The 25,744-nt window shown below is 43.1% G+C and overlaps 1 protein-coding gene across 2 annotated transcripts in view; it reads left to right on the forward strand.

The window, feature by feature from the left end:
* Nucleotides 1-25,744, forward strand: part of B3GLCT (beta 3-glucosyltransferase) — a 632,866-nt gene that overhangs the window by 417,428 nt on the left and 189,694 nt on the right. For both annotated transcript variants that reach the window (XM_068267036.1, XM_068267037.1), the window contains 2 exons: nt 9,801-9,912; nt 14,110-14,246. In XM_068267036.1, the coding sequence (XP_068123137.1) occupies nt 9,801-9,912; nt 14,110-14,246 (249 nt within the window). The remainder of the gene's footprint in view (nt 1-9,800; nt 9,913-14,109; nt 14,247-25,744) is intronic.

Consider the following 25,744-nt stretch of genomic DNA (forward strand, 5'->3'; position numbering starts at 1 on the left):
GCACCCATGTCATGTCCCATCAAAAAATTACTTGCTGGTTGAATAAAAGTAACTTTAGGTCAAAATTTGCCAGGGGTATGAATAATTATGGGCAGCAGTGTACCTGTCATCTACTTGATGAAGACATACACACTGTTAGCAGCAGTGTACCTGTCATCTACTTGATGAAGACATACACACTGTTTGGATCTAACCTGCTTGCCACGCTAATGATAATTCAATAGTAGGGTGGAAACAAAAGGTGGCATGGGGGAATAAAACAATTCTTGACATTGCCAGTCTCACAAGGACATATTTGAACAACAGTTTTTTGAAAGTTTTTTTCGTACTAGACTGATTTTTTTTTTCTTTTTTACCCCTCTAAGGCTTTGCCTTCAATTTTGTATGCTAGCAAAACTGCCAATTTTAGTAACTGTCAAAACAGTTTTGCTTCTAAAAGTAACTTGGAGTCTAGACTTTAGCAAATAAATGCCTCCAGCTACTGTCACATGGCTTGATACAAGCTAGTCAAAGAGAACTCTGTCCCCTTTGTCAAGTCTTTGACATAAACAGTCATTAGCAGAGAGTACTGTTGTGTTAGGACAAGATATGCTAATACTGTTGACATGGTATTTGTGGAAGTACAACAATTATGTATGCTTAGCGCAGACTCTCATTAATGCACAAAGTGTCATTGGGCAGCTCAGAGCTGCTGGCGTCAGAAAACTTTGCCTCCCTGCCTGGTTGTTTACTTTGCCCTTCTATCTAATCGATAACGGCATCTATCCAAAGATGTCACATTATTTCTTTTTTTTTCTTCAGTGTTTCCCTTCAATGGCAGCTTGTGACTGTGTAAAAGCCATCTTGTGAATTACAAAGTGTGATCCCATTGCATCTTTCAAGCCCCTGCAGAAGTTTAGGCAGCTCTGAGTTATGGGGTTGCCATTAAAATGCTAAACCTTAAAGCAAACCCGTGTGAAATGTAGATGATAAATACAGATACTTACCACAGTAGACCCCCTCCTCCTTCCAGTTCTGGGTCTCCCAGGAGCTTGTGGCTGCGCTCCTGTAGGAGAATGAGCAGTGGCACACTGCGGCTCACACCTGTGCAGTAGCACGAATCAGCCGCTCAGGTTCAGTGGAAAAAGCCGAGCATGTTTGGCTCTGTGCTGATGCGCCGGCGCAAGAGCTTTGTTGACAGGCTTCGGGAAGTCACAGCGTTGGAACAGTGAGGAGCAGAGGGATGGATGTAACCTCTGGATTATCTGGAGGCTTCCCTCTAGCTAGGCAATTACCCATTTAGGGAATTTTTTTTTCTACAGGTACACTTTAAGGCTAGTTTCACAGTGGGACGTTAAAGTCCCACGTTACAGCAGCCAGTAAGGCAGCCTAACTCTCAGCACTGCAAAATCAATTGTGCTGTTCACAGTGCCCACGTTGCGTTACATAGTATCGCAGCACGTTTAAACAAAGTTCTGCATGCTGTACATTATACTGGGCTAAGCAGCGTTAGACCGCTTGCACATGCTCAGTAATGTTGGAGGAGGAGGTCTCCCCTTTTCCTCCGTGGCCAGCCACATGGCTAATTAATATTCACTGCACTGCAGAGACTCGTAGTAGGACTGTAGTGTTGTCCGGATCATAAACGAATCGTTCATTTGATCCGGATCTTTTTTGTGAGTCGAATCATCCAGATCATCACAATGAAAGATTCGGTTCACAGTGGATGTCTGTCTGGAAGAAACAGGAACATACAGAATGTACAGTGCAGGGAAAGTCCTGTCCTGCTAGTTATTTCACTCAGTCTGCTTCCCTAGTAAAATCATTCAAATGATTCGGTTCAAAGATCCGGATCTTTTCAATGATCCGATTCAAATAATCAGAATCCTTAAAAGATCCGGACTTCCTATCACTAACCTGGAGCGGCTGCTTTGAGATCCGCATAATGCAGCTCAGGCGTTGCGTTAGGGGCATGTTATGCGACCATAACGTCCCCTACAACGCAACGTCTTGGTGGGAAAGTAGCCTAAAGGACGACTGAAGTGAGTGGGATATGGAGGCTGCCCTATTCTTATCCTTTTTAGAAATACCAGTTGCCTGGCAGCCCTGCTAACCCTCTGCCTTTAATACTTTCAGCCATAGACCCTGAACAAGCATAAAGATCAGATGTTTCTGACATTGTCAGATCTGCCTAGATTAGTTGCATGCTTGTTTCTGGTGGTGTTCAGACACTGCAGTCAAATAGATCAGCAGGACTGCCAGGCAATTGGTATTGTTTAAAAGGAAATCAATATGGCAACCCGTATATTCTTCTCACTTCAATTGTTCTTTAAGGGAATCCACCCCATCTATTTTGATGCAAAGGGGAGATAGTAGTACATGTGGTGCTTAGTGACTTTTCTACTTTCCCACATATGTACATGCATACTTACATAACTTCCTGTTCAAATGAACCCTCTTTCCTAGAAACAAGTTTATACTTACAGTAACAGACTTTATTAGGCTTACTAACTATGAAAACACGTTTGTTTTTTTTCCTTGTTTTTTTTTTACCAAGTCTGGTAGTAAAGCATTGTACCGTGTTAGTCATCAATTAATCCCTAATATAGTCACATGTCCATCATAGTCAAAGGCCAGTTTGACAAAAGCGGATTAATTTTTTGTATTTTTTGGCGATATGGGGAGAAAGCTGAGTGCCGAGCAGAAACTCGCGCGAACACAGGACATACAAACTCTGGACAAATAGTGTCCTGGTCAAATATGAACTGTAGGCTCTAGTACTGCAAGGTAGAAGTAGGGTCACAGTAATAGATTACCACCCAATGTGGCAAAAACCTAGATCTCTCTCTGACCTGAATCTGAGAGGGGGGTATTTTCCTTCCACACAGTGCACAATTTTCTGTAGATTTCAGCATGAAGTCTGTTTAAAATCAAGAAAACTGTGGCCTGTTGATCTACTGCTGCTCCTTTCCCCCGAATGATTGGGATTTTCCATGCAATCGATAATTTTACTCGATTTTCACCCAAAATCAATGTTAAACTGTACACATGTTAAACTGTAATATCAGCCACTTGAGCCATAGGGAAACATGGACATTACTTTGCACATTCTGTTGTAACTGACAGCTGCTGATATATAACTGGAATATTTTAGTTCTGACAAAATATTGTCAGAACTGGAAGGGATCACTGTAAAAAGACAATGGTGAGCTTCTGAGAGGAACTGACAGTGAGGTTAGTATGTAATATTCATTTGCAGCTACTTCATGTGTTTATTTTAAATACTCACTTCAGGTTCCCTTTAAGTACTTTCTGACATGGTCCGCCATGCATTTTTTTATCCAGGAAATTTTACATACGGTAAGTGTGACTGCAGCTATTTTAATAAATCACTGTGCTGTTGATTGGTGGATGGGAGTCTGAGTTAGGCTCTTAAACCACAAGCTCATTATTTGAATATTTATCATATCAGTAAGGGGAAGACAAACAGCATGCCTAGAAATAGTAGAAGCTCTGTTTCTAAGCTACCTGCTCTATAGCTTCTATCATATTCTATTATACTAGTAAAAAGGCTCGCCCATTTAAAAAATGGGCTATAGGCCACGGCCGCTATCCCCCGCAATGTGCGCACAGATGCGTCCCGCTCGCCCGTCCCTTACCACTATCCGAAGCACACAGGGAGATGTTGCTTGCCTGGCAGTTTGAAAAGCTGTTATTTCCCATAATGCAATGAGGATCATATTCTATTATATTTGCACATGTTTTCTCTGACAGTGTCTGTACCACTTCTACTATTTTTAGCTGAGTAGGAAGTGGATGGACCACCCACAAATTGTCCCTGCAAACTGGACCACCCACAAACTGCTGGTGTTCACTGGCTTTTGCTTACCTTGACATTTGTTCGATGTCCCAGAATTCAGCTAGATGAAACATTTGTAATCCAACCAAGGTCAGGCTGAGGCAGAGGCTGGGGAGGCACAAGCCTCTGGGCGCAGAGCCCAGAGGGCACGCTGTGCTCCTCCCCTTGGCAGGCCATATGCAGAGCGGCATGCACAAAGTGAGCTGTAATCGTTACCTGGCTCAGAACTTCTGGACTTTGTCTTCACCCTGTCGCACCATCCCTCTGTCTCCTCCCCATGCCTATCATTACTGCGCCACTGGAGGAGTCAAGACGGACTATGCAACTGTGAAGACGATACCCGGTGGAGGTAGGAAAGCAGAGTTTGGGGAATTCCCAATGTTAAACTCTGCAGCCAGGTCCCATGGCTTTGTTTCTACACCACGAAGAATTCCGTACGTGGGCCCTCCCATCACCTCATTCAGCTTCAAAGGTTGGCACATCTTGTATAGAGAGCAAATAGTACATTATTCTGAAAACTTTTCTCTTTCCAAAAAAACAAAACAAAAGCAAAAACCAACACTGCAGCTTTGAATGAACATGTCTCCTGTAATTGCACTCATTATATTTCATTGTGCAGTTGATTTTTGGCCTTTGGTTGAATAGGTACATGACTATAGCATTTTACAGTCTGTGTTATTTTTGGAGGCAAGAATTCATTTGGCAAATTGTTTCCCTTCATTTTGTTGAACTTTGTTTTAGTTCATAATTACGCCGTTGATTTTCCGTTTAGTTTTGTCTTAACAACTAACCTCCCGTCTTTCAGAATAGCAATTATCCTTGCGTTTTATGTGGCTGCGCATGTTATTGCAATCGTTCTGTGTTTGGAATAACATGTGAGTGCTTATTAAAGTCTTGCTAGGGAACAGCATCGATTCCGTGCTGTAATATTCATAGCGAGGTGAAGTTCTGAGTTGGAATTGCTATTTAATAGCACTGAATTCATAATAATTGCATTTATTGTCAGATGTGGCGCCCTACAGGGAAATGAGAAAATGGGCTGCGTTTGGCCTTAGAAAGATGCCACAATAGCTGTTTTAGTGTACAGCGGTATTCTGGAAGTGGGAATATTGATTTGTTCTCTGCAGTTGTCCACTTCCCAAAGCAGCAAAAATATCAGCATAAAGTTTCCTGACTATTATTAATAGTTAACTGAGAGGAATGGACAATCCAAAATAATGATAAAAATGTCTCTTGCCTTAACCTCCTTAGCGGTATGCCTGACACTGTGTCGGGCGTACCGCCGGCTGTCCCCAGGAGTCCCCCAGTATAATTGTATGCGATCGGATAGCTGTAATAGCTTCAGCTAGCAGTAGGCTAGCTAGTAGTGGTGGCCGGCATCCCCCGATTACTTCTGATCCCCCCGATCATTATCCCCCCCCCCTGGATCCAGCGATCACGCAGCCTCCCTGCACATCTCCGGGCCTCTCTATGGGGAGGATCGGGTCTGCACATGACGTCATGTACGATCCTCCCCATAGAGAAGAGCGGAGCTGTCCGGGGAGGCTGCGCCAAACGCTGGATAGAGGCTGGGTAATGTATTAAGCGGGGGGGATCAGAAGTAATCAGGGGGATGCCGGCCAACACTACTAGCTACCCTAGTGCTAGTTGAAGCTATTTCAGGTATGGGATCACTTAAAATTATACTGGGGGACTCTCGGCTGCAAACCCTCCGGCGTGCGTAACGCTCAGGAGGTTAAAGAACAAGCGACACCCATGCTAACCTAGAAATAAAAAAACACATATATAAGTATATAAATACTAGTTCTACTTACATAACCGATGTATTGTGCTATCCACGTAATGATTCCTGAATTTTATAAAGGAAAAGCAGAAAATCCTATTCTAGGCAGTGGCCATCTTGCTAAGCTAACACTGACATCATATCCTCCCTGACTCTTGTTTCCCCCCCTCCCTTCTCTTGCTCATTGTGTATTCATTAGCTGCCCTCCCTTCAGACACTCCCACTGAGGTGTATACCAGGAACTGCAGTCTTTTTTTTTTCCTCCTCCACAGTAGTAAACCATTTACAGCCAGGGAGATCTCATTCTGAATGGGGGGAGGGGGGGGGGGGGGGTAGCATGCAAGTAAGGAAAAAGTACAGGTCCTTCTTTTAACATCCTTCCCTGTATCTAAAAATCCCTCAGCTGTTTTCATATGGTCTGTGAACAAGCAGTGTGTGTAAGCAGGGCAGAAACAAACAGTAAATTGTTCCTCTATGGATAGTGACAGAAAAGTGGAACCTAGCTACATGGTATGGCTCTAGCATAGACACCGACACACATTGTTACAAACAGCTGGTAAGCAAGGCATTTTTTTCCACACAGGCTGTGATGAGATCCCTGAAAAGCTTTCTATTGTTGGCTAAAAGCTCTTGTGTAAAGTGCGCCGAATGATTGAACGATGCACAGTATCTACATCTGCAGCAAGATGATGTTGTAGGTCTTTGGTGCTGGTCTGTGGGTTGACTCTGACTGTTCTCACCATTCCTCGCTTATGTTTATCCAAGATTTTTCTTGGTCTGCCACTTCGAGCCTTAACAGGAACTGAGCCTGTGGTCTTCCATTTCCTCAATATGTTCCTAACTGTGTAAACAGACAGCTGAAAACTCTGAGACAGTGTTTTGTATCCTTCCCCTAAACCATGATGGTGAACAATCTTTGTCTTCAGGTCATTTGAGAGTTGTTTTGAGACCCGCATGTTGCTACTCTTCAGAGAAATTTAAAAGAGGAGGGAAACTTACAATTGACCCCCTTAAATACTCTTTCTTATAATTGGATTCACCTGTGTATGTAGGTCAGGGGTTACTGAGCTTACCAAGCCAATTTGAGTTCCGGTAATTAGTTCTAAAGGTTTTGGAATCAATAAAATGACAACAGTGCCCAAATTTATGCACCTGCCTAATTTTATTTTATCAATTATTGCACACTTTCTGTAAATCCAATAAACTTCATTTCACTTCTCAAATATCACTGTGTGAGACTCCTATATGATATATTTAACTGACATTTTTTATCATCACAATCAACGATTTATACAGGAAAATCATGACGATTAACAACGTTCTACAACACGGGAGTCAAAACTGGCTCAAACTTCCTAAAAAGTACTGAAAAGAGTGTCGCAAATCTCGACCACTTGTTTATTGTCTGTGTCTGCACAGACTACATAATGATTATTAAAAAATGCAATATAAATAATAACCTGATATTGTGACTGTGATATCATAAGCACCTGTATACTGCAACCCGGTGTTCTAGGGCTAGCCACACCCCACAGCATGTGCAGCCAGACATACAGCTGCCTGCACACTTACTGCCACACTTCTGAGTTTACTGTGAGGGGGATCAGCAAAGACCCCCGCCTGGGCATAAAGTCACAATATCAGATTGTTATTATTATTTTTATTGCATTTTTTAATAATCATTATGTAGTCTGTGTAGACACAGAAATAAACAAGTGGTCGAGATTTGCGACACTCTTTTCAGTACTTTATAGGAAGTTTGAGCCAGTTTTGACGTGTGTGTGTGTGTGTGTGTGTGTGTGTGTGTGTGTGTGTGTGTGTGTGTATATATATATATATATATATATATATATATATATATATATATATATATATATATATATATATAATAATTTCCTGTACGAGTTATCGGCATTGTTCTTTTGATTGACAACGTTGACCAAACTTTCGCATCCCACTGTAAAACCTCTGGGTGAAGCCTCAGGGTCTCAATGAGGCTCCCCCATCCTCTGCAGCTTGGGGGAATCAAGCATGGGCTCCCTCGAAAGTCCCTTGATAAGGCTTGACCTTTCCGCAATCCTGCGCAGGCGCATTAATGGCTCTACGGGTAAGGTGGAAATAGCCGAACCCGATTGTCTACTGTGCAGGCGCAAAGGACTCACATCTGCGCAGTAGAGTGGATACAATCGGGTTCGGCTTTTTCCGCCTTACCCGGAGAGCCGCTAGTGCACCCGTGAAGGATCACGTTGCAGCGTTGGATTGCCGGGACACCGAAGGACCACCCATTAGGATCCAGAGGCTTCCCTCTCCCGAGGTAAGTATCATCCAGAAGGGTTTTTATTTTTTCATTACAGATTTTCTTTACAAGGAGATAAATATAGCAGCTTCCATATCCCTCTCACTTCAGTTGTCCTTTTAATGGTGGCCATACGTGGTACAATTTTTTCATACAAACTTACCATTTATATGTAGTATAAGGGTAAATTAAGTGAATATTCTAAAAGGATAATTTAGGCAGTTCCCTTATATTACATAGAAATGGTAAGATTGTATGAAAAAATTGTACCATGTATGGCCACCATTAGGTGGTGTGCTGCCTCTACCTCCTGTACTTGAATTGTTAATAACTGACAGCAGGCCAGACTAGCACTCATTCCCAATTTCCCATAACCAATCTGTGCTGTGAATGCTTCCCAACCCAAAGTCATATTTTACTACCTACTTTTTATTATCTCAACCTCAATATAAGGGAACGCAGTTATTCCATTATTGTTCAGTGTGAAGGTCTCAGTTCCATCTCCAGCTTGATTATTCCTTAGTTTATATGTTCAAATGAATATTGTCTGATTCAGTCCCCAGTAAAAGCCTTTTGTCTTTGTGCCTTTCCAGATAGCCCTTTTTTGGCTTTTGGAATTAAAGGGAATTGCCGTAAACTTTTCACGCTTCAGTTGTAATGGCAGATAAAAACTAATAACCATTGCTTGCTCTGAGCTGATGTGTCATTGAAATGAGAAGCTTATAAATGTTTATCGGAGTTAGATTCTTAAAGGGATACTGTAGGGGGGTCAGGGGAAAATGAGTTGAACTTACCCAGGGCTTCTAACGGTCCCCCGAAGACATCCTGTGAACCGGAACATCACAAAAAGAACAGTAGTTCCCTAAATCACCGCACCACTCGAATATTCAAAAAACTCATCATCTTTATTCAAAAAGTCATTAAAAACACTTAAAAACATAAGATGGCCGCCATGCAATGACAATGTAAATCAAATGTACATAAATATCAATATATATGAAAAAGCTCCACGATGTGCAAAAGTAACAACACAATAAAACCAATCAGTTGTAGGTACCCACAGTCAAACAGATGACCTAATGGATACAATATGTAGGTATCAACAGCAAAAAGGTGACATCAAGTAACATACAACATACTTAAACAAAATAGTGCTAAGAAGGATGAATGGAAACCAACAAAGTGCCAGTGTGCATAGAGCAGCTCAAGAAAGCTGCTAGTAGGAAAGTGCAGCGAGAACAAAGTGACAGGTGCAAGAGGACAGCAACGTACAGCGCTGAGGAAGGCTGGTGCTTACCAAGCAGAAGTAGTGTGGAGCATGTAGAGCATGGCGTGCCAAACACCGCCGCCGCGATTCGCCGCCACTAAAGTACGGCGGCTTTCTTTTGTTTGATCCTGTGAACCGGAGGCGGGGCCACTCACCGATGCTCCGGCCCCGCCTCCGGTTCACTTCTGGAATTTCAGACTTTAAAGTCTGAAAACCACTGCGCCTGCGTTGCCGTGTCCTCGATCCCGCTGATGTCATCAAGAGCGCACAGCGCAGGCCCAGTATGGTCTGTGTCTGCGCAGTACACTCCTGGTGACATCAGCGGGAGCGAGGACATGGCAACGCAGGCGCAGTGGTTTTCTGACTTTAAAGTCAGAAATTCCAGAAGTGAAATGGAGGCGGGGCCGGAGCATCGGTGAGTGGCTGCGCCAACACAGGATGTCTGCGGGGGACCATTAGAAGCCCCGGGTAAGTTCAGCTCATTTTCCCCCGACCCCCTACAGTATCCCTTTAAATGTCATCACTGACTGTAGTGCTTCCTTTCCCAGCATGCACTTTAGCTTACATTATCGGTATTAATATATGAAGTGTAAACAGCCCATTGTATGTATTAAAGTTTTGCAGATACCTATAGCAGGAACTCCTCGTGGATATTCTTCTGTGAAGAGGACACTTCTGTGAATGTTCAAAAGCTCGTGGAAACACTGCAAAGATATGACAGCTCTAAGGTATGTCCTTGCCGTCCTTTAAATCATAGACCAATCTTGTGTGAGTTGGGTCATATGTTACCCCATGCAAAACATCAGTACAGTGACTCTCGCAAATGAAAAATTGTTAACTCTCATTGTTATCTGCAGCAAGTAACCTTCTAAGTATGTTGGTAACAGTGGAGTACGGCCAAGGACTCAGCCTGAACCACAGTCAGAATACTTTACTTATGAATGTCTTAACCCATTAGCCGCTTCAAAGGAGTTATCTCCTTTGAGATCAGTGCTCAGTGTTTTACCTCAGCCTGCAGAAATTGTTGTGCTGTAAATTCTTGGAATGCTTTGATGTCTCTCTGCTAGCAGAAAATATAGAAACTGAAAGCAGAAATCCACTGTTATTGTCTCACACTGCCCCTGGAGTGACAAGTGGCCATAAATACACTTTACAGCAGTTAATGCAACAAATAAGTGCTAAAATAAATTGGCCTGGAGCACTTTTAAGCCTCTAAATATATTTGCTGCTAAAGGGTTTAAAGGGAAGGTTCAAGCAAAATAAAAAAATGAGTTTCACTTACCTGGGGCTTCTACCAGCCCCATGTAGCCATCCTGTGCCCTCGTAGTCACTCACTGCTGCTCCAGTCCCCCGCTGGCAGCTTGCCGACCTCGGAGGTCGGCGGGACGCATTGCGTACATTTTTACGCATTCCTGCTAGTGCAGGAACATTAACACATACATTTTTACTCGTTACTGGTTCAATGCGTACATTTTAGGTAAGTGAAACTCATTTTTTTTATTTTGCTTGGACATTCCCTTTAAGAGAAACTGTAACGACATATTATAGAATACAGTAAATTATTCAGGATGCTCACTTTTACATTAAATATCCTGGTGTCAGCATCAGAAACCCTTCCTATAGCTATATACTGCTGTATATTGTCTTGCTATTCCACTGAGGTGTATCCTAAGCTGGCTGTCATGGAGAATCCCCCCCCCCCCCCCCTGCTCCCTAAGCATTCTGGGAGACACACTGTTTTTATACTGCCTTTAACCTCCCCGGCATTCAATTCCCAGGATTTCTTTGCAAAAAGTGATAAAATGTATTTTTAAAACTTTTTTTTTTCCTGTAACTTGCCAAACTGTGTCAAGCAAGGGTCTAGTATACAGTGCAGAAGAGTATTGATGTGTATGCACGTTTATACTGTTCACAGCATGTTTTTATGGATGGACATTTCTGTCCATACCGCTGGGGAGGTTAAGTAGGTAGAAAAAAAACAAAGTTTTGTAAAAATGGCTAGTTAAATTATGCAAGCTTTCTGGGATCTAGTCCCCTTCTTCAGGCATATACTAGATCCGAAAAAGCTTTCAAATGTAACTTTATCAGTTAGCCTGATAAATAAATGGTATTACTTTTTTTTAGCCTGATAAATAAATGGTATTACTTTTACAAAGCTTTGTTTTTTCTACCTACATGTTTGGCTTTGTACAGAAACTGTTTTGCTACTAAACTGGCTTTAGAATTCTCAGTAATGAACATTCCGCTGAGATCATCTGCCATTACTAAAGATATTGCCATCTGTGATAAATTTACAAAGTAAATCGGGGAGAGTAAAGATTTTACAATGGGCAAACACTGACTAAATGTTGCTAAAAAATTGGCAATTTTATTCATTATTTTTGTCAAGGTTACTGTTTAAAATCAGAAAGGGGTAAAGTGATCTGGGAATTTTTACAGCAAAACTGCAGATCAAAGATCGGATAGAGATAACAATCTTTTTGTGATTGTGTTTTTACTGAATGTTTTGATATACAGTACTCCCCTATCAATATAGTGAAGAGAAAAAAGAGTCTTTTTGCTCTTCGTATTAACCAGATTGTTGACTGTGCTTCAAGATCTACACTCGCGTGAGATATCATGTGACTGAGTTAGCATATGCAAGTGCCCCTTGTCCAGCAGATAGTTGACCAGTCTTTTAGCTCTTTAGTCTGTTGATTTGATTTACTGGAAGTGTGGGCTTCCACCTGGAGTGATTACAATAATCTGTACACAACAGAAGTACAGTACTGTTACAATTTTTGATACTACTTTTTCAGCAGGAAATATTATATATATGCTTTATTTGATTTAGCTCAGTGAATCCTGGATTTATGATGCTTCCAGGATAGGTCTAACATTACTAAGCAGATAAGATATTCACAGGTGGTATCTCTTTATTGTAAATAACTTAGTAAAGTCTTAAATATTAGCAAACATACTCCACGCACCCTGCCGGTGTCCAGTTGTATTTAATAAGTCTTCATAACACTTATTTTTTTTAGCAAAAAATATCCATGTCTCCGTCTGATGTCTAAATATATAAGATGATGATCAGTGAAAAGAGTCTGAAGAACATCTATCAGACCAAAAGCTCACTCCTTTTAAAGGGAAGGTCCAGGGACTATGAAAAATAAATAAAAATCCTTTTCCACTTACCTGGGGCTTCCTCTAGCCCGTGGCAGGCAGGAGGTGCCCTCGGCGACGCTCCGCAGGCTCCCGTTGGCCGACCCGACCTGACCAGGCCGGGCCTCTTCTGCGCTCCATTGTGCGGTCCACGCTGACGTCATCGGACGTCCTCCGGGCTGTACTGCGCAAGCTCAGAACTACTGAGCCTGCGCAGCACAGCCCGAAGGACGTCCGATGACGTCAGCGCGTCGGCGTCGACCGCACAATGGAGAGCAGAAGAGGCCCGACCTGGCCAGGTCGGGTCGGCCACCGGAGACCACCGGGAGCCTGCGGAGCGGCGCCGAGGGCACCTCCTGCCTGCCGCGGGCTGGAGGAAGCCCCAGGTAAATGGATAAGGATGTTTTTATGTTTCATAGTCTCTGAACCTTCCCTTTAAATCTTTTAGAGTTGGCCAATAAATTGTCACTTCCTTATTCTAAACTTCAAGTCTTTTAACAGGTGACCTTCTTATATTTTCATCGTTTACATTAGGTACTCCATAAGCACTGGTAATTCTGGGACATGCTCATGAACCAGACAGTTTGCCACACGCAGATCAGGCACCAGAACCAATCAAACTCACACAGACACCCCAAGTAGCCCCCAGCCGTTACAACTATGCCTGTCTATAATTGCCAGGAGTGTCTGCCTGTGTGCGTTCGGTTGATGCCTTCTCAAAATGTGGCCCCTTGTCTGTCTCAAAAACATGTCCCAGAGTTTACATCTACGTGTTCTTTTGGATTCTGCAGCCAACTGTGGCAAGGTATCAGACAATTCGGGTGCATACTGCTACTGGACAACTCGGGCACTCCAATACAAATTAGTGACAAGCGGGCGCTAATGTGGAGATTCGGGCGCCGGTAAATAGTGGGCGCCAGGGCAGCCTGCCATGAAAATGCTTTTACAAAAATAGCAGACGCTTGCGGGCGGCCCTGGTATTTATAGTTTATGCGGCGGACAGTTAAGATTAGTGTTAGGAAAAGGACACCATTTTGCTTAGAAATTTTGATGTAGGAGTAAGTTGTATGTTCTACTGGCCATCCCAGTGTACACAGTATTTTTCAAACTAAATCTGTAGTATACTTATTTAACTTTATTTATTTCATCATATCAGAATGTCCTGGTTGGGGCTTTGAGAGCAGAAGCAGAGACTCAGAAGCCTGGTCATTAGGATAGTGTAATGGTTAAGGGCTCTGCCTCTGACACAGGAGACCAGGGTTCGACTCTCGGCTCTGCCTGTTCAGTAAGCCAGCACCTATTCAGTAGGAGACCTTGGGCAAGTCTCCCTAACACTGCTACTGCCTATAGAGCGCGTCCTAGTGGCTGCAGCTCTGACGCTTTGAGTCCACCAAGAGAAAAGCGCGATATTAATGTTTTGTTTGTTTAAGATGGTCAATGAGATGCAAAACTGAGTTGATGCAAATTTATGCAAGTTTTTTAGGCAAATGTATGCAGCCTAAAAATGAACTAATGAGATTCCACTTTGGCAGGATTGCATTGGGCTATTTTCAAGCTGCATAAGTTTGCATACAGAATGTGCATGATCCTGCATCAACTGTTAATTATTTGCATATTATTGACCATCCCTAATGGTCTCATACAGCCAACTTGCTTGGTTCTGCCATTTTCCATTGGCACTTGCACAAAGTTCTGCTTCCCTAGTTTACACTTTAGTAACATAAATTCTGACTGAAGCAGCTCGTCGTCTGTTTGAAATCTCTTTTCCTTTTGTCTTTCAGTACCACTTCTTAGGGAAAGCGTTGTTTGATGAAAAATCGACTATAATTCACCATTATGCATTTGCAGAAGATCCATCCTTTTTTAAATACCCAGATTTTGCTGCTGGCTGGGCTCTCAGTATGCCGCTTGTTAAAAGGTAATCTATTTCACAGCTGAATAAGCATGTTTTTCCATTGCAGTTTGTGTGCACCGATAAATATCAGAAAGGAGTCGGTGAGATTAGCTTCAAGTAAAGGGCAAACAACTGGTCCCTTTTCTTGGCCTTTTTATATTTGGGCTGCTTGCCATATTCATTTGTTCTACATTCCTGCTTCAAATATGAAACCAGAGATGGTATATTTGTATGTTTTGTAGGCCGAACAGGGGTAACACTTTTAAAAAGATAATTTATCTTGTGGGACTCTAAATACATTTTTTTGACAAGTTATTTTTCATGGAATCAAGATGGTAAGAAACAAATAGGTTTGATTTGTTGTCCCTATTTTTGACAACAAATAAACTGCTGCATTTTGGTCCATTTTCATCTGGCATAAATTTGTATAACGTTACCATTACTTTTGCATCAACCATTGACCATCCCTAACGGACTCCTCACCCCTGACAAACAACCAGCAATTAGTGCCAGTGCTGTGTCCCTTAACACCTATAGTCTCAACCTGTGTCGCATGTACCCCAGAGGGTAGTTCTGATGTCCAGAAGGGGTATTTGGACTTGACATAGTTAATTATGTATAACAAAATTTTAGTTTTTGAAAATGATAAATCCTACATGAACAAGACAAAATTGGTATTTTAGCTAAGTAAAATAAATGGTGAATGTTTGGAAATAATTTATAAACCATTACAGTGTATTGCTATTAAAATTATAGGGTTCAAGGGGTACCTTGACATAATCTTTTCTGTCTGATGGGGTACATGGGAAGTGCAGACTTTCATTATGAGGTACATACCAAAATAATGCTGAGGAACACAGCCTTAGCACACCAAGTCCTGTCATTATGCCCTTCCCTTTCCACACCCAGTCATAAATACCAGTGTTCTCCCCAGGCTTATTTAGCTGGAAGCTCCAGCCGTTGCACAGAGAAGCTCCGCCCCTACATTCCACAGTTGTTCCCCACCCTGTCATTTTTTCATGCCACCCAGCTGGAAAAAAATCATGGGAAGAACACTGAAATACCATAATTTTCTTTCTACCCCGTCCCAGTAAGAAGTGCTGCTATGATGATATTTCCCGACGTTAACTCAACATCTCCCTTCAAGATCTACTAATCAATAGGGATGGTCGCTGGATTCCGCGGAATTACAAATTCCGTGATTCCGGCCGGAATTTGGTGATTCCGTTCCGTTAACACGGAACGGAATTGCTAGTTCACTATCGTGGAATTTCCGTGAAAAATTATGAAATTCCGTGGAATTTTACAGAATGCAACTTTTTTCCCCCCACCAAACGGATTTCTGCCTAAAAAGCAATATTTCTACTCAACAGTCTTCCTTATCTCCTTGCTTCCTCCCTTCCTCCCTCCCTCCCGGAGGGAGGAGGGTCTTGTCTTCCAGGGAATTGTAGGATTTCAAAAGCCAGCTTACATACATTGGCCAGGAATCGAACCCAGGTCTAGTGCTTGGTAGGCAGCTCTCCTCACCACTATACCACCACCAACACTACATGCTAAAGCCAGCCTAGCATGTACCATTATCATATATCCAATAGAAAAATGAGCTTGCTTAGGAATTTGTAGGATGTCAAAAGCCAACTTGCATACATTGGCCAGGAATCGAACCCAGGCCTACCGCTCTGTAGGCTGCTATCCTAACCATTATACCACCAACACAACACACTACAATGCTACATGCTGAAGTCAGCCTAGCATGTACCATTGTGATATATCCAAGAGAAAAATGAGCTTGCTTAGGAAATTGTAGGATTGCAAAATCCAGCTTACATACATTGGCCGGGAATCGAACCCAGGTCTAGTGCTTGGTAGGCTGCTATCCTAACCATTATACTACCAACACAACACACTACAATGCTACATGCTGAAGCCAGCCTAGCATGGTGAAGGTGATTTGGTTGCAAGGATTTTTTGCATTGAGCCTATTTGCTGATCTGTATTAAGTCAGCCATACGTGCTGGTAAGAGTATTTTAAATTACTACAAAACCCATGAGAAGACTGTGAAGTTGTGAGCAAGGATAAAAGTGGATTTTTTGGGACTTTTACTGCATTTCATGTTTTTCCCTTACAGGACTATGTTTTATGTACATCAAGCATAGATTGATGCAGATGTGAGCACTGTACCAATTTTACAATTCCGCGGAAAGCGTTGACCATCCCTACTAGAGAGAGAGAGAGAGCGAGATGAATCTACATGGCTATCTGGGGTTCTCTTCGGACAACTGTTGAACACAAAAGGCAAGGCCATGCCTGGGTGGGCTTGAACCACCAACCTTGCAGTTAACAGCCAAACGCGCTAAACAGTTGTGCCACAGAGACTGTGCACGCAGTTGCTGTTGAATGATTTTATGGGGATGTATGTGTGTCTTTTGGAGGGAGGAAGTAAGTCTGCTCCAAGACGTTTCAGCATGTAGTGTTGGTGGTATAATGGTTAGGATAGCCGTCTACAGAGCGGTAGGCCTGGGTTCGATTCCTGGCCAATGTATGTGAGTTGGCTTTTGACATCCTACAAATCCCTAAGCAAGCTCATTTTTCTCTTGAATAAATCATAATGGTACATGCTAGGCTGGCTTTAGCATGTAGTGTTAGTGGTATAGTGGTGAGGAGAGCTGCCTACCAAGCACTAGACCTGGGTTCGATTCCTGGCCAATGTATGTAAGCTGGCTTTTGAAATCCTACAATTCCCTGGAAGACAAGACAATAGGTACTATGGGCTATCATTTTGCATAAACAAGGTTCCATTTGCAATTACTTTAATTTTGTAAAAATCCGGCGGAATTTTCGTAGCAACGGAATTCAGCGCTGGCGGAATCCGCAAATTCCGGCGGAACGGAATTTGCTGTTTCCGATCATCCCTACTAATCAATAATAAGTTCAAAGGCAATGGTATGCTATTATTTCTAATATATTAAAATAGTAAGCATTCAGGGGCACAGGGCATAAATTAGTACTTTTGCCCCTTGCTCTCAATTCACTAAGATCATAATAGTGATAAAAATACAGGTAAAAACTTATCATCACACATCAATCAGTATTCTAGGTATTAATTCACTAAAGAAGCTTTTCTTTTCAACATGTAGTGATAAACTTTTACAGTGAGAGTGTTATGTTATCAATCCAGTCCTTAAATTATCACCTCTGTAGTTATTCTCACATGCAATAGATAGGGAGGGGAGGAGAACAAGCTGGCAGGATGTAGCTCCACCCTTCCTGCTTCCAGGATGATTACAGCTAGTTTGTGTAGGTCAGTCAGAGTAGAAGAGAGAGAGGCTGAGGCTGTGTGTGTGGCTAAGTCTGTGTGTTTCTGTGTCTCTGTAGAGGAATTTCGGTGTGTGTGTGCGTGTATATGTATAATGCTTGGTGTGTCTTTCTCCCTCCCTCACTCTGTGCCTGCTGGTATGTTCCTCTCTATGCAAAATCCCCTTCTGGTATATAAGTGGCTGACTCAGTCCTGAAAGGAAGTGACTACAGCGTGACCCTCACTTATAAGAAATTCCAACTATAAAACACTTTCCTAGCAGAAAATGGCTGCTGAGAGCAAGAAAGAGATAAAAAGGGGAATGTCTTAACAGTGAGGGTCACACTGTAGTCACTTCCTGTCAGGACTGAGTCAGCCACTTACATACCTGATATTTAACTCTTTCAGGCAGAGTAAGAAAAAAAGGAACACAGCATAGTTATTTGTGTGCTAGGCACTGTACATACACATGTCTATCTCATCATGTCACATGTCACTTCGGTATCCTTTAAAAACAGCTCAGAAACCTTATTAAAGATAGATGAGCTTAGTGAAAACAAAAACATGCTCTGTGTACAGAGATAGACATATACTAGTAATCACTTTACATAAAAAATTGTATTGTGTGACCTATTCTTTTAGGGGCATGACATTGTTTGAAAATGGGAAAGGAAATTACTAGTTAAAGATTTTATTGTTTTCAGCACCGACCCTTTAGGTCAGCAGAACTGCACTGAATTGGGAGGAATGTCTTCTATTCAGCCACTTCAATGCACTCTAGGCTTGATGAGCCTAATTCTGTATCTTGTCAAAAAAACAAAAACCCTGTGTTTTATAAAGTTTCAAATTGTTTAACATCTCATAGCTAAAATGTGAAATGGAAGAAAAGACAATTGTCAGAATATTTTGAAGCACTCTCCATTATCATTTAAGCACCACTTGCGGCGGCATGATACAAATGGAGTAGTGTAATCGTTATAATAAATGGCTGTTGAATTTCAATATTATGGCACATTTCACATCAGAAATGGAGCTAATATAGGCTGTCCAATATTTTTACCTCCAACCATTTAAAGGTGTTAGAGAAGCACAGTTCCATCTTCACACTGGGTGAAAAATGGCATTAATAAATGTAACGTAGGTAATAGGTTTCCATTTAACATCTGAATCACCAATTCAGAACCCTGCAATGGCTGCTAAAGTAAGCAATAAAGACAATAGTCCCTGAAAAGTTATTCTGCGGAAATAAATAGGGTTTTGCTTTATATAGCAAAAACAGAAAGTTAAATGTGACTGTTTGTTAATCCATAAAAATGCAGACATGATCCGATAAAAATGGCTCACAGCACGATGTTATGCCAGATGATCGCGCTGAACATCATCTTAGGACATGGGAAAAATGTAAGACCATGTAACATGGCACTATATGGTAAATGTAAATGATCATGTTGCCAGGTTATAATTTTACATACTGAAATGCCAGCTTCAACACATTGTATCAAGCCAACTGTCCTCCATAGCAACATTTCTACTCCTGGTCCCTCTACTTCTTAGTTCTCCTGCAGAAAGTAGAGGGAAAGCTGCACCTACAGAGGTCAGGTCAGATTGGAGACCTAAACTGGCTGCATCGGGTGAGTGTTCTCTTGCTTCTGCTGCCATCACTCTGAATAGAAGTGGGGAAAATCTAGGGGTTCCCTAGGAGGTGGGGCGAGGAAAGAAGTCTGGGGTCCCCTCCGGTGAAATAGCTGAATCGTCCCTGGCTTCTAAGTGAATGGGGTGGGCCTCTTACTCCACTTGCGAGCGCTGCATCGAGAGCAGGGTCCACCAGAAGATCCTTTGGCTGCCCAGTCTGCTACTACCCACAAGTGGTGTCAGACTGTAGCCCAAATTGTTGTAAACTTAATTTTTTAATGTCTCAATTTGCAATGTCTACACACACACACACACACACACACACACACACACACACACACACACACCTACACACACACACCTACACACACACACCTACACACACACACCTACACACACACACCTACACACACACACCTACACACACACACCTACACACACACACACACCTACACACACACACACACCTACACACACCTACACACCTACACACCTACACACACCTACACACACACACACCTACACACACACACCTACACACACACACCTACACACACACACCTACACACACACACCTACACACACACACACACCTACACACACACACACACCTACACACACACACACACCTACACACACCTACACACCTACACACACCTACACACACACACCTACACACACACACCTACACACACACACATACACACACACCTACACACACACCTACACACACACACACACCTACACACACACACCTGCACACACCTGCACACACACACCTACACACACACACACACACACACACACACACACACACACACACACACACACACACACACACACACACACACCTACACACACACACACCTATCATTAAAATTCTTCTTTAAATACTGTTTAAAAGGGTTTTAAATGATTGTCTGTTTTTATTGGTATTCTGTGTTTAAACCCTTTGATGCATAGCATGTTTTTGAGGTTTTAACATGGTAACTGGTAGTCCTGGAGATAAGATGATGGACAGTGATAAGATGCTGGTTAAAAAATGTTAACTTTTTCTCACGCTATAACAAATATTTACTTAACTTTGTCACACTTGGAGATAAACCTAGACAGGTGTGAAGTTGTGGCGATTCTCATAGATGATATTTCAGAAGGAGGGGGGGGGGGATATTAAAGAGGCTTCAACCTTTTATGACACTATTCAGAGCTACAATAATGATTTTCTAGGCTTTGGGCTTTGATACTTTTTTTGTGTATCCATACGTATTAGCTGGTAGCTCTTCTACTCCTGAAACATAGCAGACCTCAAACTTCTGAAATACGTTTCCTATGAATGCTGAAATAAGGTATTAACCTAGTATAAGATCTGTGTATAAACTTTGTTCATGTTTGAAGTCTAATTTCAAACATTACAGCAAAAAGTCCTATTGTCAAGTCCTGTTACATTTCACAAGAGGCTGAATAACTGAGGATACGTTATAGTATTTATGAGCTCAACATCTTTGGACTCTTGCACAGCTGGAAACCTCAGAACAGCATAGCAGGAGGCTGTTTTATGTCTTATCTTGCATGTTTTTTTTTATCAGAAGAAATACAATGTGAAAAAACTTTGCCTACAGAGATATGAGGAATGCAGCAGAACTGGGAGGTAAAGCAAACTTTTAACTAACTTGTCATTTTTGACGAAAGCGTACTTTTGTTGTCCTCAAGAGTGTTTTACCTTAACTAACTTAATGTCAGCATTATATGGTGAGTTGTACATTTTTATCAGGATGAGTGAGGCTGAAAGCACACCTAGGGTCGTCCTTTGCACCAGATATTTTACTCTTGTTTGGCCGCATTTTTCAGTGCAGTAGAACTCCAGGACTACGGTGAAGTTTATTTTTAAAGTGACACGGAAGCAAAAAAAAAAAACCTTATATGTTTAGTATAAATAATTCATAGAACATTAGTTGCAAAATAAGGTCATATATATTGGCCCAATAGGCTGCCGAGGCTTCCGTACTGCCCTGTTTAATGATGTCACTCCCATGACCTGTGGCGCACGTGTGCTGCAGGTCATGAGAGGGCGCCAGTAGCCAAGGGAGTACGGAAGCCTCGGAGGTCTCTGCCGTTATAGCAGCTGAGGGTGTCCTGCTGTGCCCGGATTGCGCTAATTACACAAGGCTGATGCATGGACATAATCGGCGGCAAGATTTTCAGAAATGGACCAGCTTCATAAGGCATTACAGCGGCTGCTATGCCGCGCGGCGAGTCAGGAAACTTGAAATCACGCTGCTGCCTCACCGCGGGGACCAGACAAGCATTGCAGAAGAGACACATTGCAGATCAGTACAGCGGCTGCTGCTATGCCGCACGGGGGGGGGGGGGGGGGAAAGCCATCAGATGACAATGCTGCTGCTGCCGACTGATGAGAAGCCTACTAGCAGACGCAAGCGCCCAGATAGGTAATATTTGCAACATTCGGACTATAAAACGCAGTAACTTTTTCTCCCCACTTTTGGGGGAGAAAAGGTGCGTCTTATAGTCCGAAAAATACGGTAATTCATTGATGTGGTTACATCTAGCCAGGAGATGTAATCCCATCAATGGGAGCTACATCTCCTAACATGCATTGTGTGTCCCCCCAGCATGCATTGTGGCTCCCAGCGACATAGGACATCACTGTGGGAACCTGCAGTTCTGCGGCATGGGAGACAGAAAATGGAGGCCTCATTATAGATGGTAGAGGTGCTGAGTAGCCCGCTATAGGTAAGTAAATGCCTGCTGCACCCCAAAGCCCACACAATTAACAAACCTCCCTTAGGGTGAGACTCATCTCACAAGTTTTCAAAATTTTGCTTACAGATCACTTTAAGGCCTGGAACCCACTACAAAACGTTCTCGCTAATCGCAATCGCTAGCGTTTTTCGTGAGCGTTTTGTAAGTGATTTCATGAGCGTTTTCTGGTGATTTTGGTAGCGATTTTAAAAAGTGTAAGGGCCCGTTCACACTTAAAATCGCGGAACGCCGGCGATAACCGCCGGCGTTTTGCGGGAGTGATTTTCCCGCGATTAGCGCGGAAAAATCACTGGACACTGCGGCGGTTTTGGAGCGATCGCGATTAGCGTGCTATGCACGCTAATCACGATCGCGGAACGCTCGTCGCCGGCAAACCGCTGCATGCAGCGCGGTTGCGGTTATCGCTAACCGCAACCGTGGCAGTGAGAACACTGCCACTCGCTACATTGTGTAGCGGTTCTTGCAGAACCGCTAGCGGTTTGCCGTGAGCGGGAATCGTGCGATTCCCGCTCTGGTGAGAATGGGCCCTAAGCGGTTTACCAGCAATTGTGTCACGATTTAAGATTAGTGTTAGCTGAGCGTTTATGGAAATCGCTAGCGTTTTGAATCACTCCCTAAACACTCAAAAAATTGCGCTAGTGGGTTCCAGCCCTAAGTGGGTGTTTAGTGGTAGGGTCTTTTCTCTATAATCAGTGATAGGACTGCATCCTTAATGTATCCTTGAACTGAGTGGGTATTTGCCTTTTCATTATACCATTGTATATGTGATGCTGTGGCATATGACACAGCACCATCCTTTTTGTCTAGTTCCCCCTGTGGTCCCCGCTCTACTCTGTTGAATCCATTTAAATCTTCAAGTGGTGAAGAACAAATTTGGGTGGGGTTGGCAGCTCTCCTGCTACGAACACCCCTTTCTCCCCTGACCATGCCCACCTGCACCGCACCTCCGGCTTAATAATGGTCTGTTAAAAAAATAAAATAAAAAAGCCACTGCATAACTCAGCTACTCCCATCACCGCCTCTTCTGTCCTGTTAGTTCTGCCACAGAGTCCTCTCGCATATGCCGGCATCTTCACAGCAATGGCCCTGACCCGGAAGTACTTCTGTCGTACTTCCGGGTCAGCACCATTTCTGTGAAGATGCCGGCATTTACGAAAGGATACTGCGGCAGAATGGCAGAGCTGACCGGACTGAAGAGGCAGTGATGGGAACCTGGAGTAGCTGAGCTATTCGGTGGCTTTCTTTTAACCCCCCTGGCGTTTTAAATCCTCATGGCCGCAGGTGGTTTTTTTTCACCTAATTTTTTTTTGTTATCATGTAGCTAGCCCAACCCTAGCTACATATTTCCCTGCTCCCTCCCTCCCACTCTTCCGATCAAACCCATCAGGAAATCCTGTTCTGAACGGGACTTCCTGTAGGGCTTCCTCCGTCACCATGGCGACGAACGGAATGACGTTGTGATGTCAGGGGGAGTCCCACTCCACCCCATAGCGCAGCCTGGCGGTGATTGGCCAGGCTGCGCAAGGGGTCTGTGGGGTGGGCTCTTTCACGGCAGATGGCAGCGGCGATCGGGTAAGACACGCAGCTAGTAAGGTGCTAGCTGCGTGTTTAAAAAAAAAATTATGCAGATCAGCCCACCAGGGCCTGGGAAATCCACCGCGGCGTTACTGGACGAGCTCGTCCGTAACGCCCAGATGGTTAAATAGTCTGAAGCCAGTTTAAAAACCGCTTTTTGCCTTTTATTTACGTTAGGCATGTTTGCCCCGTTAAAATGCCACTATCCCGTGGCAGAACGAGGGTTTTTACCCCCCAAATCCCCTGTGGCACATTGCGGGGAGCGCTTCCGTGAGAGGCAGAGCTTTCGGCTGCAGCTCTGCCTCTACACGCGTCTATCAGCGCGGATCGCCGCCTGTGTTTGGAGATAAAAAGCCCTTTTTGAAGTGGCTTTAGAGTCTCTTTAAGCAGCCCATTAAAAAAGAAAAGTTCAGGAGTACTTTAACATTCCTGTAGTTGTCTTGGCTCATTGGCAAGTATATCAACAAAGATGGAAAACATTGCACCAAATCAAAGGGTTTACAATACAGCTGCTGTCAAAAGAAGGGTTTATTGTAATAAAGTGAAATCACAGAATGTGTTGTGCATGAATTATGTTTCCTGAGTGGTGTTTGGAGGTAATCCTGTGAATATCACGATGCTCATCTTCTGTCTTATTGTTTGTTCAGAACAAACTTCAGTATTTTTGTATGTTTCGTTACTCCTGCTTGATTTTGCTTATACCAGTTGTCACATTTGATTCTGATGAATAACCGAGGTTCAGAATCAGAATCTGTTTTATTCCGCCAAGTAAGTTTGCACTTACAAGGAATTTGTCTTGGCAGTTGCTTAACCTCCTTGACGGTATGGACGAGTATATCCGTCCATTACCGCCGGAGGTCGCCGCTCAGGCCCTGCTGGGCCGATTTTTATGAAATAAAAAGCAGCACACGCAGCCGGCACTTTGCCAGCCGCGTGTGCTGCCTGATCGCCGCCGCGAGCAGCGGCGAAAGAGGGTCCCCCCAGCCGCCCGAGCTCTGCGCAGCCGGAACAAATAGTTCCGGCCAGCGCTAAGGGCTGGATCGGAGGCGGCTGACGTCCATGACGTCACTCCGCTCGTCGCTATGGCGACGATATAAGCAAAACAAGGAAGGCTGCTCATTGCAGCCTTCCTTGTTTATTCTGGGCGCCGGAGGCGATCGAAAGAACGCCTCCGGAGCGCCATCTAGTGGCCTTTCATGCAGCCAACTTTCAGTTGGCTGCATGAAATAGTTTTTTTTTTATAAAAAAAAAACCCTCCCGCAGCCTCCCTGGCGATTTTAATAGAACGCCAGGGAGGTTAACAAACACAAACAAAAACAACGCAAGGACAAACAGTGTGTATATTACAAGTCAAGGACATTATGCAAGTATAGTGGCAGTAAGCAATGTTTGAATTGTTCATTCTGTGCTGATTACTTTCAAGTCCTAGCAGCTCTAGCGGGGTTCTGCATTAAGTATGGCTACCGCTTGATGAAAAAAGCTGTTCCGTTACATAGTCAGGTGTCAGATTTTGCATGTGCATCACCCCTCCCCTGGAATCCCCTGCCACAGTACATCCGTTACTCTCCAACCTTTGATATCTTTAAACGTGCCCTCAAAACTCCGTTTTTCCGACAAGCATATGCTCTACCTTAGGCCAAGTTCCCCTTTTGACTTCTGGCCAAGTTGTACTCCTACTGGATAACCTAAAACACACTGCCTCTACGTATGAATATTGTAACCCCCCCCCCCATTCCTTTAGATTGTAAGCTCATAAGGGCAGGACTCCCTTTCCCTTTTGTGTTTTGTATTGTGTTCCACATTTATTCATATTAATTTTGTCACTGTGATTACTAATTACTGTGATTACTAATTCTGTATTTTCTACCGATTCTGTATTTTGTACCAACTCTGTATTTCATATGTTGTTGTATACCATTGTCTGTATTATTTTGCACCCCATATTGGTTTCTTACTTTGTACAGCACCACGGAATATGTTGGCACTTTATAAATCAATAACACACGGGGGTCTTATTTAATCAACATTTCTCCTGAGTTTTCTCACAGGAGAGGTTTACACACTTTGTTAATATGCATTTTAGGCTAGGTTCACAGTGGCCAGTTGCATAACGCATGCATTATGGATGTGAATTGCAATGGAGATTGAACATAGACTTTAAAGGATACGCAAGGTGACATGTGACATGATGAGATAGACATGTGTATGTACAGTGCCAAGCACACAGATACAGTGGTT

The sequence above is a fragment of the Hyperolius riggenbachi genome, chromosome 2, assembly GCF_040937935.1.
Source record: "Hyperolius riggenbachi isolate aHypRig1 chromosome 2, aHypRig1.pri, whole genome shotgun sequence".
Lineage (NCBI taxonomy): Eukaryota > Metazoa > Chordata > Amphibia > Anura > Hyperoliidae > Hyperolius > Hyperolius riggenbachi.